We start from the raw sequence: 17,681 nt of genomic DNA, 5'->3' as shown, positions 1-17,681 counted from the left end.
CCCAATCGCCCTCTGAGTCTCAAGTTGTTATTTTCGCCGGATTTAGTTTCCCCGACTGTTGGTCGCTATACAAGTAGCGCCGCCATGTTTGCCAGCGTCAACAATGGCCGATCTTTAACGTTGTGGCGACACGCTTTTGGCGTTATGGCGACTCGCTCTTGACGAAGCACAGAGGTAAGAGGCGCCAGTCCGGCTGGAAGCCGCGGAGGGGCTCCGTATCCTTCCGGGCACGACAGCGGGTCGGGCGGGGACGTGAGTGCGAGCCTCAGAGGACTGAAGGCGGGTGAAGTGTGTGGCTCCGCTCAGCTCGTCCAACTTACTTTTGGAAGATGAGCATCGAGAGTTAGGCAACTTTCTCCTCCGTGATAGAAAGTGACCGAAAAAAAGCGATCCAACAATTTTTTCAACCATATCAAGCTTTCTTATTCCCCTTTAGATTCACAAGAATCGGCTGGCCTCCTTTCTACACTTTACACCAACTGTATTTAATGGATGCACGAGATATTAAACAATAAAAATGTCAAAGTTCTTAGCACGCTGGAGATACAGTATGGAATGTTTATACACGAACTAGGAAGTAAAAGCCGGATTTCTTCTTCAGGGTGGATGCTGGGTTGACCTCTCACAGCACCACCACACGCCGGTAGCGGCGGAATTAAGCACTACAGTAATGTCCTGTACCCGCAAAAATGTGGACACAATACAAAATCTAACTTACATCAATGTCCGGATATTTTTCGACATCCCTAAAAACTTTTTCGCATCTCCCGTTTTTCGTAAGTAGGGGAGCGTCTGGTATGTTGTTCTTGTATTTATTTATTTTTACATCATGATATAACATTTAAGTTGCACTTCCTCACACTTACCCTCCATTCCTGAATACCCAAAACCTCCCTAAGTGTTCTGCTTTGTTGTTTGATTACAAAAAAGCTGAGAATTGGACCTATTTTGGGGACTTTGAAAAAAAAAAAACCTTTGTTCTAAATAAAACGCTGCCACTTCACAGCGGCTTAGAAGAGCGATCCTCTGGAAATATTTGAAGATAATTGGCGTCTGTGCTTCAGATGCCAAAGTTGGCCAAATGCAACCGTGCTTTCGCTTCTCTGACCAGGTTCCACCTCAGGGCATGATCCTTCTCCTCCTCTCACCATCGCTGAAAGCGTCCAGGCGAAAAGGAACAGATGGGCGCGCACACTAGTGCTTGTTACGGTCCTCATTACCGACACTTTGCTGCCAGGGATGCCTGAAAACAGAAACTCTTCTAAATGAGACACAGAAACGTCTCCACGCCAGTGAACCGTTTCCTGCTAATTGATTACCTCCAACAAGATTCCTTCACTTATGCTTGCAAACACGAAGAATGCCAGTTTGTTTTACAGTGCTGGTGCTTTATTACAAATGTGACTTATATTGCTTATATCCTATACAGTCTTCTAAATAGTGTGCTTTTCTAGCCGCAAACAAAATCAAGAGATATCAAACAGTTTTACATTCAGAGGTTTACCATAAATTCCATTTGAATTCAAAATGACAATCTTCATGCGTATGGACGACGGATCCAGCCATATGTAGAAGAAAGGAATTAATACCTACAAATGTATTCCACATAAATAAATGAACACAAGGATAACTCATGTAATACCTAGATATAAGACATAAATGCAATTTATTCATCTATTAATGCCATTTATTTAGTCAATTATTTTTTTCAGTATTTATTTTTTCGGGTATTTTATCATGTTATTCGTAAAAGGCTAAGTTGCCTGATGAGCAATTTGCCTATAGCAGGCATGTCAAAAGTTTGGCTCGATGGCTGGATCCAGACTTTATGTTCTCAGGTCAACACCAAGTATTTAGCTTTGTTTTGCCGTACTACGCTTACTCAAGCAGCCTACATTTGTAGTCTACCCTACAAATTATAATCGCGGATCTTCTAAGCACAACATAGTTAACAGTTGAATAAATGCGGCTTTACATCTGAAACAATTTACCGCGCTAAACAGACTCAAGTGGGAGCTGATGATAAAAATATCTGATTATCTACCCTGGTCATATCCGTCGAGAGGGTTGACCGACAGCAAGACAAACACATACAAAAACAAAGAAAATAAAAAAAATGCCAAAAATGCCCAAACACCCAAACATGTTAAGCACCTTTCGTCCCTCCAGATCAAACAGGACACAAGAAAGCGGCCATGTCGCTCGGGTCAGGGTGGCACAACACATTCTTCTATTCAACAGCGGCGGCCGCTTTCACTGGTTTACCCCTGCAGCATCATACGGGTGCTCTGCCCATCCCTTAGAACGCATCTAAACATCCCACTATCCTTTTACAACGCCTCTCTACTCATTCCGAACTCTAGCCTCGACTATATTTAGACCTCTTTCCTGCGGTGCACTCATTACACCATCCATCCACGTCAACCGCGGCCTTCCTCTTGGTCTCCTTCCATTTACTTCTTCTCTGTAGGTCCTCTTCAACATTCCATCCTCTCCATGTGTCCAAACCAACCGAGTACTCTCTTATCCACACGCTTGCTCAGTTCCACTACTACTCCAGTTCTGTCTCTCACAATTTCATTTCTCAATCCTTCCAATCTTGCCACTCCTAACATACTCCTCAAACACTTCATCTCAAAAACATTTAATTTCCTTCTCAAATGTGGGTTCAGCCTTCAGGTCTCTGCACCATACAACACAGTCAGCACAATCACGCTCTCATACATCTTCTCAAAGCACCCAAAACCTTGCTTTCTTGGTTCACTCTGTGCAATACCTCGCACTCTATTCCACCAACTGCAGCTGCATCGCAAAATAAATGATGAAAATTAACTTGCCTCAATTTTCATACTGCTTTGAAATACAAAATAATAGTTCTAGCAGTGAACAGGCCATTTCTCTGTCAGGCAAATATGGAGATACTGATGCATGTTTTTATATATTCTCATTTAGATTATTGTCATGCCCTGCTCACTGGTTTTCCCAAAAAGAGTATTTCTAGCTTGCAGCTATTGCAAAACTCAGCAGCAAGGGTGCTTACGGGGAACAGGGGGAGGGATAACATTACACCAGTTTTAAAAAAATCTTCATTGGGTCCCTGTGCGTTTGAGGATGAATTTTAAGGTGCTTTTACTAGTTTGTAAATATCCTAATGGTCTTGGGCCATCCTTTAATCGTCTTGTTGAATGCGGAATGATTTTTATACAGCACTTTGAGTGGCAATTTATTTTACGGATAAAATTGATTTGATTTGAATAACATCAGATACAACTCCCAGGCCGGGCCTACTGAAGCTGAGGGAATGCTGCACAATATTGTCTCTAACATGAAACCAGATAAATCTTTCTTTCAATGATCTGCGCAAACAGATGCCATTCCATTACATCTTTTCACCTCCCTCTCATTACACTCCTGCAGTTTAGTTGCTGCTGCCTGCTCCAGAAATTTGGCATATTTTGTCTTTACAATTGTATTAATATCAGGTGTCGATTCCAACATGTTTTACAATGTTACTGTCAAGTGTTTGCTCGTTAACCTTGAGCGCTGCTTTGTTTTATTATTGTTCATTACAGATAACGCAAGTTCACAGAGATAAGTACTGTAATCCTGAACACGGAGCAGGAAGGAGGGTTTGGTTTGTATTTATTTAAAAAACAAAAAAAACATAACTTCTGATAGAAATGAGCTAGAGACATGCAGTTTTTTTTAACATACGCAAAAATTTACAGCTGGGCGAATTAAATCACCGGATCCATGGGCTGTATGTTTGAAATCCCTGGGTTAGGTAAGGAGCTAGCCAGTTTATCCCGCCCCTTCATTTTAAAAATATTTTGTTGAGAGGTAAATGACAAAAATACCTGACAAAATAAATGACAAAATACAGATTGGTTTATCAACTAAAAGAAAGGAATTGCTGTTTATTAGTGCACTCGTCAATCAACCAGTAGGAGAAAAGCTCAGCCACTTTGATTGACGCTCTCATTTAAATAACATTTTGTTGTGACAAAATTCACAACAAAATTCATAAAGAAAAAGACTTAATAAACATCAAAATACACGACAAAATAAACGACAGAAATAATAACAAAATCACAACAAAATACAGCACACCAAAATCTATGTCTAAAACCTGATTTGCCTGTGTGTGTGTGTGTGTGTGTTCGTATTTGGTTTATCGACTCCAAAACTGCTACACCGACTTTTCGTGAAAATTTGCACAGTTGTAATTTAGGCATCTTGGAGTGTTTTTACCTAGGTTTCATGGCACCCCCATTAATACCAACAAAATTCATAAACATCTGCTTTCGTGTACAAGCGGCCATGCAGCTCTTTGGAACTCACTACAGGTTTCCTGGTGCTTTTTCAACATACTACAACCCCAAAAACCTCACCCAAGTAGAATGCCTGGCAACGCCAAGCCTGGAAATGCCAGGCCATTATGCTTGTCTAAACTAAACTACTTTATAAATACCGATTTGTGTGTGTGCCTGTATGTGACCTGTAGGCTCTGAAATGGCTGAACCGATTTGCGTGAAAATGTACACAATTGTACCTTAGGCCTCCGCGAGTTCTTTGGCTAGGGTTCAGGTCAAGACACGCCCGATAAATACCAACAAAATTAATAAAAATCTGCTTTCTTGTGCTCTGCTTCCATGGGGTCTCTTAGGCCCTCTGGCGGACAAATTGCGTAATATAGCTACAGAGCAACGACCACTCCAAGCAGCCAAATACAATCTTCTTTCTACACGGCTACGATTGTAAATAACAAAATGAATGACAAATTGCATGAATATATGAATAAATTGCATTGATGTCATCTATTTAGGTATTACATGGTTTATTTATGTGTTCATTTAGTTGTATGGCATTTATTTGTAGGTATTTATAAATGTATACATTTATTTCGAATTTTGCTAGGATTAGTCTTCCATATATGCACTGAAATACACACAGTGGGAGACAATTCCTCTCAGGGAAGTGGCTTTACATATTGCTCATGCTCAAGAACGGTCGGTTTTCTCACAATGGCATTCCCACAATGGATGATATCATGCTAGCACCTGCGCAAGATTAGAGAATAAATAGAAACAAGCAGAAGGTTCATGCCGACAAAGGGAACGGGGAGGCTGCAGATTGGCTGATGGATGGGGGGAGAGGATGCCGATGCACTGCGGAGCTTCATACACGAACCGCTATACTTTTGTTATTAGGTCCCACCCTCAAAATGGTCATGCATATTATAATTAGTATAAAAAAGTCTAAAGAGCATGTCCACATGAAAAATAGATAAGACTCCTGAGGACAGGAAAATTTATGAGACTATTTGTGTCGGATCAATAAATGCAAATGTCCTCATTAAAACATAGCCCGTGGTGGTTCATTGACCAGATATGTCAAATAGCCTTGTTTGAGGTGGAGCAAACTAAAGCGAGGACAATGGAAACAAACATACTAGCGTCTTAAAAGCAATATCAGGTACAAATAATGTGCTGTATAACGGAGTCACCAACCTTTTTAAAGCCAAGAGATACTTTTTGTTACTGATTGGCTACCAGTGCTACCAGTTGAATTTGTATTTCTAAAATAAGAATTATTTAGGTTAACAATATGTCATACTAAGCAACGATCCAACAGCTTCTGTTGTTGGCACAGTCTTTAAATACCCATCCCTTGATTTTTGTCAGGTGCAGATAGTTATTACCTGTGTGGGGTCCTCCAGTATGTCTGCCTGTTGGCACCCTCTGGAGGAGGGCTAACACTACTTTTTTGGTTACTGAATATCACAAAGGGCTTTTAGTTTGATATGCATTGCTAAAAAAAACTTATCATGCTATTATGTTATTATTATGTTATTACCACGCTGTATTTAATAGAAGTGGGGTTAAAAAAGGCTGAGTAAACCACTGAAACAAATGCATTTTATAAGGGAACAGGTGTGCTTAGATATCTAAATCATAGGCTTATTTTAAAACAAATTTTAGAAGCATTGATCATGTATTTAAAGACCCTGATCATGTAAAATATTTCTCATGCCAGTTAGAAATCAAATTTCCTAGAAAATCACAATGACACATGGCTTGTGAGCTATTTTCGGAACAAATCCATGGTCTCCTCATGTGTTCTCAAGGAACAGTAAGTATTATTGGACCACTTGATGTCCCTGTGTGGTGCTGAGATTTTTGGGTCCCCGTAGCAGCCAAACGCCTGACAATTATCTTAGTTACCTTCAGGTGAAGATCATGTGAAATAAAATAAATGCTAATTTCTCAACCTACGCGTATTTTAAAAAGATGCAGTTATATGATAGTTCATGAATTTTTGGTTATTATTTAAATCACCATTTTTTTACCACCAGGATGCGCTAAATAATACACATTGTCCCTTTAAGGGTCCACACATTGGTGACCCATGCTGTAAAACCCACAACATCTAAGTGAGTGTTTTGGTCCTAGTTTTGATTTTGCACCCAACTTATTTAAATGATCGCATCCTAAAAAAATCTGAAGAAAAAGCAGCCCCCATTGCTTGGACTCTCAATAATTTGACCTGTTTTTTTAACACTTGGAATGTAAACACAATGAAAACATAAACACAAATTCAAAGACGTTTTGCATCTCTAAAGGACCGTTATCAGGATTTGTATAAAACTCGATTGTCGTGACTCAATGAGGAGTAACAACCCACTCATTGATTGATTTGCCTAGGTTTTTTTTTTTTTTTCAATTTAAGATGTACTAGCGCAGAGAAAAGTAGAGAGAAAACAATACAAATAAAAGAAAAGATGGTTAGCCTAGCTTAGCTAAACTGTTGTTTTTTAAAATTATTGTTTTTGTGTATAAAAATTACAAATGTGTGCCAAGCTTGGATCCATTGGATTTGTAAGAACTCTTTTTTATTGATTGAATGTGTTCTATATTGGTAGTAATTTACTTTTTGCTGCATTGATAGTTTTTCACAATTTTCATCTATTGGTGCTTTTATTCAAAAGTAACACCGCATAGACTTCATTTATAAGTTAGGGTAAGTGTTTTTTCAATACGTACAGTTTATATATTGCTCTTGCTCTGCAAATCAAATGATGAAAAATATCTAGGTTCATCTATTTGTAAATCTGACTGTGCCTCACCAGACACGAACCTCACCACACATCACTGATGCAAAGCTAACATAATGTTAACATGAGGATCCCATTGAGGGTATAGATCAAGAGCAAGCTATGCTAGACGGTTCCTTTCTCTGAAGTTTCTTTGATCGAATTTCAAAACATATAGACCAGGGGTCTCCAACCTTTTTCAAGCCGAGAGCGACTTTATCCTTACTAATTAGCGCAAAGGGCAGCCAGTTTGATATCCATTTAAAAAATAATAACTTGTCATGTTATTAGTATCTTGTCACTCTAGGGTTATTAATAACAGAATCAATAATATATAGACTCAATCAACCACACAAAAAAATTTTAAAGCAAAAATTTAAAAACATTTTACTGGAAAATAGCAATCACCCAGGACCGGTGAGCTATCTTCATAACAGATCCGCAGGAACCTCAGCTGTCCTTAAAAGGCACCCTGGCGCCCGCGGGCACACAGTTGGAGACCCCTGATATAGATGAATAAACGGTTAGATGAAAACAATACATAGATTAAAAAGTCACATCATGCCTATGTTTTATCTCCGAGAGCAGGGGTGGCAAAACTTTGTGAGTCGTGGGCCGCATTGGTTAAAAATATTTGGTAAGATGGGCTGTGCAAGAAGGTAATTTATTTTATATTTGTTCTTAAATAGATTTATTTTATTAAATTGTATTTGAAACACAGGGAATTAAAACAAAGATAATATATGAACTCTTCTTTTAAGTAGTAAATTGGATAATAATCTTTGAAAAGATATACACTATTATTCAAATGTTTAGAGTCAGCCAGACAATTGTGTGTTGTCCATGAAAAAGTCATACTTTTAATTATTCAATGTCAGTGTTCTTTTGCCAATTTTAATCTCTTCCCTGTGTTGGCCACTCTCAGATATGGTTTTTCTTTGCCACTTTGCCTTGAAGCCAGCATCTCGGGGGTCACCTCTTAACTGTAGCTGTTGACACTGTTAATTTGCTGGTGCTATTTCACCAAGCGGCTCATTGAGGACCACCTATTCACCAAACTAGAGACTCTAAAGTATTTGTCCTCACAGAAATGGACACTAGGGATAAAAATTGCACCTAAACAACAACAATTTGTTTTTGGTACTAGAACTTTGTTTACCATTATATATATGCCATTACATTTCTACCATTTTCGTTAATTGTGACCGATTAAAAAGCCCATGGGCTGCAGTCTAACCACCCCTGTCTAAGAGTGTTAAGCTAAATGAAGATCCAAGCATCAAAATAATCCTTATTGTTTTCCTTGGCTTTAGGCTCTGCTAGGGAAAAGTGAACCTGATGGAACCTAAGATGGGGTTCACTCTTCCCATTTAATCTCCAGCCTAAATTATCGGCATTACATAAAGGACCACCTGGGCCCGGTAGTGAGCAGCATGGCGGTGAGGGGCAGGCTCAGCGCCGCGACGGGTATGTTAGGAGGTGAGCAGGAGCTACACAGGTCAAACAAGCTTCCCTGAAATCGCATCTTTCTGGAGTCCTGCCTCAGAGTCTCCCAGATGGAACTGACCTCTTGCTGGCAGTCGGAAAGCGCCGTCAACGCGCACGAGTGGAACGCTTCCCAGTGGCTGCGGAAAACAAAGCATCAAAAGATCAGCTCACCAATCGTCTGCCGTAATATTCCCCATCCAACCCTTCTTCCTGTAATTTCTGGACTATAAGCCCCAACATTTTTCGCAAGGGCACGCAGAGGGTGATGACGCAATGTGATTTGTGCCAAGTGCTCTGAATGTCAAAGTGAAGACGTCCAATAATACACGGGTAAACTGCGGAACGAACTAGGACTCTCTTTGCTAGCCAAATGCCTGGTCATCTAATTGCAGACGCAATTTAACGAATAAATAAGATTCCCACAGCCCCTATGGAGTAAGACCACAATCTTGGCAGAAATCAGCGGGGAAATGTCTAGTACAGAAAAGTAACACATTGTTCCGTGGTCAAGTCGCTCGTTTGCGAACTCTATCCGCAGCTGTCAATATCAATGAAATTGGCATTAACATAGACGCAGGAATGTGACAAAAATATTCTCAAAACATAACTCAATGTATTGTACTGATTAAAATTCAGAATCCCGAACAATCACAACAGCCAACAGTAAACTTGCTTTGCCATGGCACTGATCCCTGCGCACATGATAAAGTGATAAAGAGGATAGATACCAAGTATTGCTTCTACTACACGGAGAAATCATTACACATTTGGACGTTAGTTACCAACTAAGGAGGGTTACATAATAATTATCGGGCTGGCAGTTATCAAACTAATGACAGCCTAATATGACATCACGTTTTTGGCCCGGTGAGAAAAATGTACCCAATAATTAGTTACTTGCTGCCACACTAAAAAAATTCAACCAGCCAACACTAATTGTTTGAAAGATTCCAAGCATTTACTGTATGTATAATGATTTCGTTGCACACATACGTATATTTGAATGCCAATTTGATTAAAATTGACTGCCGTGCTGGTTGATTGAGATTGACAGCAGCAGATACAGTCTGCTAACAAGTGTCTTGATCGCGGTACAATGTGTTACGTTTCTGTACTAGACGTTTCCCCTCTGATTTTTTTTAAATGTCAGAAATGGACATGAACGCTTTCATTTATATGGCTGTTTAAGCCTGCGGCTTAAAATCCAGTGCGGCTTGTACAAAAACAAAGATGAGTTTCATCCTTAAATTTGCAGACGCTGCTTCGATCAGGCGCACTCTGTAGTCCAGAATTTACAGTACTTGCCAATGATGGATACAGTGGCCAGCAGTAAGTCCAACTGAGGCTCAATAACCATGGCAACCGCATCTGAGAGAGACACAATATCGCGAATGATATTGCAAGTGGAAATTCTACAACAGAAGGTGTGAATCTGGCCTATGCCGGGGTGGTGGAGCGCAATAACAATGACAAAACAGTCCCCGGAATTTCATTACCGCTGCAACAAAGTGATAAATTATTTAGACGAGTGGCTCAGACTCCCAGCACTGTTCATATCTGTCTCCGTCTTCCTGGATGATGGACTGTGCTTTTTGCTTTAGTCGAAAGATGCACGTGTAGTATTCTGCGAAGTCATGGCTCATACTCAGAATTAAGATGTATACATGTGTTTCTGCAGCTCTCAGTGTTTCTTAAATCATTTTTTATTTTAAAGCAACATTTTCAATCTTATTCTAATGTTTTTAACACATATAAATTCAATTTACTCGGGGGAGGTGGCAGTGATTGGTGAGGCTAGGCAAAATCCGGTTTGCCTCAAGAAAAGCTCTGAAAAAAGAACTCCAATGTTCTATGATACATTTTATTAGAATTGGTCTACAATAATAAAAAATACATTGATCACTGATATAACACTAAACAATCAATCAGTAATCAATTATTCCATAATTTGCGTAGGGTGCACTTACATTAAAGGGGTGGGCAGGTCGTTCCCTTAACCACAAAGGTCATAGGGGCACAATTTCCTAGGGTGTGTCTTGGGCAAGCACAGCCTGCTGGTGCCCATTCCTCTCCAGGCCAACACATTATTCCACCCTGTCTCGAACTGGGGAACTTTTGCATATTAGGCAAATGTGCTAACCGTTTTGTATTATTTGACAACCAGATGTCGCTGTTTTATATAGTCCAACCGAAAACGAGTGCTAAAAAGCATAAGGGGGAACACAAATTGCGGATACTCAGATTAAAAAACAAACAAAAATAGTTTAATTCTCATTCTTTTAACTAGCCTACCAATGGCTCATGTTATGTAGAATGAATGCAACTTTCTTCACCTACATTTAATTAGAAAAATGCATGTTTGTATGAGAGTTTGTGTGTGTCTATCCATCTATCCATTAGCTGAACCACTTATCCTCGGAAGGGTCGCGGGGGTGCTGGAGCCCATCCTAGCTACCTTTGGGCAGTGGGCAGGGGAGACCCTGAACTGGTTGCCAGCCAGTTGCAGGGCATACAAATCACTCCCTCATTCACACCTAGGGACAATTTAAACTGGCTATTTACCTGAGATGCATGTTTTTGGAATGTGGGAGGAAACTGGAGTAACCGAAGGTAACCCACGCAGGCACGGGGAGAATATGCAAACTCCACACGGGAGGCTGCGGTAGCTGGACTCAGCACCGTGGGTCTGCGCACTAATCACCCATCCATCGTGCCGCCAATCATATTTAATGTTTTTTTTAGTTATCTTAATATAATTACACAGCTAAAAACTCAAATCTCCAACCATTTCTGCAATTTGAAAACATGAATAATAATAAGAGTGATTGTTTACAGTGGGGAGTCGAAACGAAAATAAGACTGATTAAGCGGATCAATTTTGTTACCTGCACACAGCCGCCACTCCCCTCTCACTGGTCACGTTTTCCTGGTAGTTGTCCATGCTCTCCCCCAGCTCCAAGACACAATCCGAGAAGTCTTTGTAAACGTTCTCACAATTCACCTCTGAAGAGTCGGCCAGCACGCAGATGGACAGGAACACTGCAACGCAAGCGATGTAGATCATTTCCTGTTACTATAGAGATCATGATCAGTACCATGTAATAAAGCAGTAAAAACATCTCACTCTGCAGTGGAATATTCAGACAATTCAATTGTGACATTGACCACCAAGGAATCTGCTTTAAACCTGCACGAGAGTCAATGTTCCCTCTAATTTTCCACGGGTCTGAGCATTCACACAAAGTCGATGAGCAACGCTTGAAACAACAGTGAGCCACCATAATCCCAAGTGTGGCAGGATAATTAATTATCAAACATGTCCAAAACTTGACATTAAGTTACATTTTGCTGAGTTTCCTGCAATGCAAAATTATTTTTCTCTTTTGAATGAATTGTCTCATGTACTATTGCAAAGGTTGTACGGCCTACAAACGTTGTTTGTTCATACAATTCTATCACAAGATATCCATTTCTTTTTATTTCCTGATATATTTTGTCGCATAATATTAACATTTTTGGGGGCTTATTTAGTCGGTTGTAAGATACAGAACTGTACTTAAACACGTTTTTAGTGGAGGTACTTAGTGGAACTTTTTTTTTCTTTTTTCGGTGTTTTTATCCACTTTTTTTAAAATTCCTTTAAAAAAATCTCATTGTGTTTATTTTTTCCGACCTGTTACTTTTTTCTTTTTGTTCTCTATTTACTTTTTTCTTACATTTCTTTCTTTTCTTTTTTTCTGGCTTTTTTCTAAAAATTTTCCTTCTTTTTTCTCTTTCTTTTGTTTCTTTTTTTCTCAGCTTTTTACTTCTTTTTCATTTTGGTATTTGTTTCTTTTTTGTTCTATCCCCCCTTCCTTTAAGTCATTTTGTGCATAATTTTACTCAATATTTGGTCATTTTGGGATTAAAGAAGCAAAAACAACCTGAAGAGCCGTTTAGGACCCGAAAGAGCCGGTTCCTTTTTAGTGAGCCGAGCCGAAGAAGCCGGTTCTTGACATACTCTACTAACTTTACTCAACTTCGTTCGACTTCAAAATACCGCATTTAGGACACAACGTCAGGGGAACCCGTGTATTTTTGCCTTCATGCACTGTAACTTTGACTTAATCGTTTCTTAATTAGTAATTTTGAGCCCTCATTTTTGTGCGCTAGCTAGATTTTCTTGTGCGCCGAGAATATGCGAGCAGTGCTCAATTGCTCACGCGCGAAGCTTAGAGGGAACACTGCCGAGAGTACAACGATTCAAAATGTAGTATAATCCGTATCCACCTGTTATCTCTTACACCAGTGCCTCTTTAGCTCTAATGACCAACGTTTTTTGCCTGTTTTCGGAAACATTGTAGCAAAAAATACAATATACAAAATAACAAAGATCATTTCAATATTGAAATGAGGTTTTTTTTAGTTTGGTAAAATACGTCATACAGAAATACCCATTTAGCATTTAGCATTTAGCAGAAAAACCCATTTAGCAGCGATGGACAAATGAAGCTTCATGAAGCACTTGTGGTAGATGGTGCCCTTGGTTTAATAATGCAATAAATAAGTAATTAACTCAGTTGCAGTAGCCTGTGCAAATCATCCAAAAGCAACATCTTCCATTGTTGTTATTTTTGTAAATGTTTATGCCACCACCTTTACAATATTTGCATGTTTGGACTGGATATCATTTGACCACTAGATGTCGTATTGTGCAAATAAAAATGAGTGCTTGAAAGCACAAGGACTAATACAAACTACAGACATGCAAAGTGTCTCTTCTATTTTATTTTGGTTTTTTTTTTGCTCAGCCATTAGCAAGGTTTTGGTTTGTTTGGTTACCCGTAGCACAGGTAACAATTACCTCTGGGTGAGTCTCATGTTTTGTAAAAATGCACATTTATACATACTCCATAAAGTTTTGCTTATTTCTTTTCAAATAATTTTTTTTCCTAATGAACAATGGTTATTTTATTATTATTATTTTAATGGTTATTTTAATACACACTGTCCCTTTAAACACATAGTATTATAACAAGGATAAACGAATGCTGTTTTTGTCCCTTGCTATATGAACAGTATGTCATCGTTTCAAAAAATATTAGCAATTATCTTAATAAGTTATGTATGTATATTAGTGAGGCAACCATGGTCAAATCCTGTAGGTGGAAAAAGCAGGAGTGAGCAGGGATCACATTAGATAATATTCTGCAAAAGTAAGCTGGCTGGCGACCAATCCAAGGTACATTCTTGCTCAAAAGCACATGGCGCAGGTCCCAATTCAATACAGAAAAAGAACTACAATCAGTTGATGTGAAACTGTCTGTCTATCCGTTTTCTGTCACTGGATGAGTGAGTTAGAGTCAATTTCCTGTCCCAAACCAGGAACGGAGACGGGACCCAATAGCACTCGTTTTCTCAGTTTTTATTGATAAAGGAGGGAGAGAATGGCTTGCTTGCTTGATCCGAGGACTGACAGATTACAGGAGCGAGCGAGGAGGAAGTGACACTTCCGTGTCGGACGGAAAAAGGCGGGAATAGTGAGTCATTGGCCGGGGCTGGAGATCTTAAGTATAGTCGTTAGCAGGAGGCAGGCAGGTGACGGGGCAAAACAGGTCAGGTAACAGGAGGCAGGCAGAACGGGCGTAATCAGGTCCATAAACAGGTCAATAACGAAGATCAGGCAGGAAAAGGCTTAGCAAAAACGTCGGACGGGAAGGCTCACTGAGTGGAATGCAACAGTTCGCAACGATCTGACAGTCAGCAAAATGAAGCCGGGGGTTTAAAAAGGGAGTGTCCACCAATCAGCTGTCCGGGCTGTTGGCACCAATTAAGCCGCCGCAGCTGCGCTCAATCAGCAATCATGACATTTCCACAAGATTCACTGATTCACTTTGATGCTGAGGACACATGCATGGCCAAAATTAAAACCTGAAACCTTTAAAACCGTGGTGGCAAACTAATTTTAGCTTGTTGTGGCCACATTGGAGAAAAACAGTTCTCACTAGTGAATTAATAGCATAAAAATCTTGCCTTTGTTGGAGGGCTGGGGATCTTTTCGGAGGCTCCCAATTAAATTATGATTTAGGATAAAATGATTATTGAGGCTTTTTTTTTTCTTGATATTTTGTTCCTTCTCTAAGATTGAAGTGTTTACCGATTGTGTATTTTTAAAAGAAAAAAAAGGAAAAAATTAATTAATTTAACCCGGTTAAACTCGTGTAGACTGCGAAGTGACAAAAAGAGCATACAAACACTAAATTAAATACTTGATTTCATGATTTAAAGTCTATCTGATTTAAAAAAAAATTATGAAGACATTTACTTAAATATGACCGCTTTGCTGTTCGATTTAATATCAATTTTAGAAAGAAGCTAAAGTACCTTTAAGCTTCTGCACCAACACCCAGGTGCTATCTTTTTCAATTGTGTATTTTTGGATTGCCTTAAACAGCGCATTCCCGACTTTTATATTTGGTAAAATAAGATCGGGATAGATTTCCTCATTGTTCTCTGGTTGATAATTGGTCATCAGAAAATACAGCTACAGTGGGTGCTTTGCAAGTGGCACCCTGCTTTGCCGACATCCAGTGGTCATATTTATAACTGCAAGTCATTGTTTGACACGATGATACTTATTCTTCTCTTGTGCTTCTCTCAGTATTGTCTATTAATGATGTGGTCGCCACATTTTCCCCGCGGGCCACGAGCTTGACATATGTGTTCAAAAATGTTCTGTTTTCTTGTTTTGGTTTTGAATATGTCTTCTAGCAAGTAGAGAAAAACTGTAACAGGGGTGGGCACTTATACGCTTCGGCTTCAGCCTACTCCCTTTGTGCTCTTATTTATGTATTATCCCATTTCACTCAGGGCAGAGAGGGGATCGTGACTTGATGGGATTTTTTTTTTTTTGTGCCTGTGTGTGCCATAATTATTTTAAATAATTCCATGTGAGTTAAACGCGTATTTTATCGTGCAATTCAAGACTTCAAATGTAGAGAATGACAAAGTGTAACTGAGTATATAATCAATTGTGTTTAATGTGCTCAACGAAACTAATCGACGATACTAATTTTGCAATGCTATTTTAAAAAAAGGGGCCAACTAAGAATAAGCACTGATGTTCATATAGCAAAACTTGTGCATGTGCGCGTACTCCGTCAACAGCATCTCACGCAACATCCCCATCCGGCGTGTACTGATGTCACTCTTATGGCCTCACGCAGAGAGACTGAGAGATAAAAATAAAAAATAAAAATAGAAACGACAGCAGAGAGGAAGCTGAAGATGTCCTACCTAAAGCAAAGCCGAGAATCTCCCCGATCTTATTCGACGTGAACAATCCCATGTCATCCCATTTCACTCCAGGCGGAGAGGCGATCGCGATGTGAGGCAGGAGAAAAAAAATGGATGCTCACGAAAGTGAGTAAATACAAATAAAAAAGGGAAAATTAGCTGCCCATATTTGATAGGAGTGTGAAAAGGCTGGCTCCCAGAAGAAAACGCACAGTGGGAGTGCGCACGAGACGCCCTTCCCATCAGCGCTCGAGGTGACGTCGTGTGTCCCTGGATGCAGAACTCATTTTGAGGCGGGGCTAAAATTGGGGGCGGAGCCAAACCTATGTGTATTTTTTTTCTCTCCCTTTTTAAAAAAAATATTTGTTTGTTATATTCAGTCAAATCAAGTCATGTTATATAGTAACACAGTAACAACATGATAAATGCTCATTTTAGAAATGCAAATCAAACTGATAGCCCTTCGTGTTAATCAGTAACAAAAATCCGGATCCGGCACATCACCATTCTCCAGACAGATTGGAGGACCCCACACCTGCTGGTATTTACCTGGATCTGATTCTAATCAAGGGTATCTAAAGACTGTGCCAACAGCAGAAGCTGTAGTATTGTTGCTTGCTTTTTACATGTTCCTCCCTGGGTATAGTACATTTCTCACCTCCTTGATACCTGTCTTTGATCAATGCTGGACTTCCTGAACTTTGAGTTTTTTCCAAACAGTTTTGTGTTTATCGCTTTCTTCCTTCCTCCAACGTACGGCACACTTTTTGTTAATTACCTTTGCCCCTAATAAACTCCTGTTACTCAGCTCGTGTGTCTGCGCTTGGGTACGGCTGCCCAAAACAATTAGCTCTTGAAAATGCATAGTTAATGATGATTTAGAACATACCTATAATTTGTTTATTCATTAAAATTTAATGCACATACATTAACGTCAATACAAAAGGCATTGGTTTGGTCCTCACATTGGTGGGGGCATAGCACTTTTTTAAGTGTTTACATAAAATTGCTGGGGACAAAACCATCACTTCTCGATATTGGTGGGGACACGTCCCCTAGTCCATGCCAGAACTGTACCTATGCATCAATGACAATAATGACGAATATAAATTAGAAAATAATGTACATTATGCATTTTATTTAAAACATTTAGTATATTACTACCTAGTTATCTTTTTGGAACTCGAAGAGAGTACTCTTAACTTGAGGGGCTTTATTGTTTAAAACTATTCCATGTGAGGTAAAACGAAAACAACTTGAATAAAAACGATACATTGGTTGGGAGTTGTGGTTGGACCCAGTGACCTATGTATTAGGAATTTTGCCAGAAGAATTATTGACTGGTCAACATAAATACACACTAAAGGTTATGCTTCTGGTAGCAAAGAAAATGATCACAGTGCACTGGCTGAAACCACAACCTCCTGACACAAAACAATGGAGAAAAAAATTAAAGCAAATGTACATTATGGAAAAAATCACTGCAAGACTTCAACTGAAACTAGATCAATTTGAGAAAAGATAGAAGCTTATCACACAATTTTTACTTGATGTCTAAACACCTCACTTTTTATTTCATTTATTTTATTAATATTTTTTGTTGTTGTTCCTTTTGTTATTTATGGGTATGTCAATTGTATATATTTTTTGTTTGTGTTGCTGTATGACAGAGGAATCAAACCTCTGTCAAAATGTGTGTGAGAAATAAAAAGATATTAAAAAAAAACATACATAATGCAAAAATGTATATATTTAGCTCTAAGGGTAAGGGGAGTTTTCTTAAGCTGTAAGCCAAATTCAGCAATATTCAAATAATAAAAGGCTT

At 39.2% G+C, this 17,681-nt stretch overlaps 1 protein-coding gene across 3 annotated transcripts; it reads right to left on the bottom strand.

Moving 5' to 3' along the window:
- Window positions 1-500: 500 nt before the first annotated feature.
- On the bottom strand, window positions 501-16,115 carry LOC148364454 (neuritin-like). 3 transcript variants are annotated; one of them, XR_015850756.1, is made up of 4 exons: window positions 15,857-16,115; window positions 11,467-11,620; window positions 7,502-8,718; window positions 501-1,243 (listed from the first exon to the last, which is right to left on the bottom strand). XR_015850756.1 is itself a non-coding variant. In XM_088338546.1 (4 exons), coding segments are annotated over exons 2-4 (384 nt in total). In that variant the 5' UTR covers window positions 15,718-15,791; window positions 15,857-16,115; the 3' UTR covers window positions 1,368-8,489. The 3 variants fall into 3 exon arrangements, 2 of the variants coding, with proteins under 2 accessions (XP_088194672.1, XP_088194671.1); XM_088338546.1 differs by lacking the exon at window positions 501-1,243 and adding an exon at window positions 15,717-15,791 and having other exon boundaries at window positions 1,368-8,718; XM_088338545.1 differs by lacking the exon at window positions 501-1,243 and having other exon boundaries at window positions 1,368-8,718.
- Window positions 16,116-17,681: the final 1,566 nt, after the last annotated feature.

The sequence above is a fragment of the Urocampus carinirostris genome, chromosome 6, assembly GCF_059441175.1.
Source record: "Urocampus carinirostris isolate Australia breed hairy pipefish chromosome 6, RoL_Ucar_1.0, whole genome shotgun sequence".
NCBI lineage: Eukaryota > Metazoa > Chordata > Actinopteri > Syngnathiformes > Syngnathidae > Urocampus > Urocampus carinirostris.
Note: the sequence above shows the minus strand (reverse complement) of the source record. Positions and strands in the feature narration are given on the sequence as shown.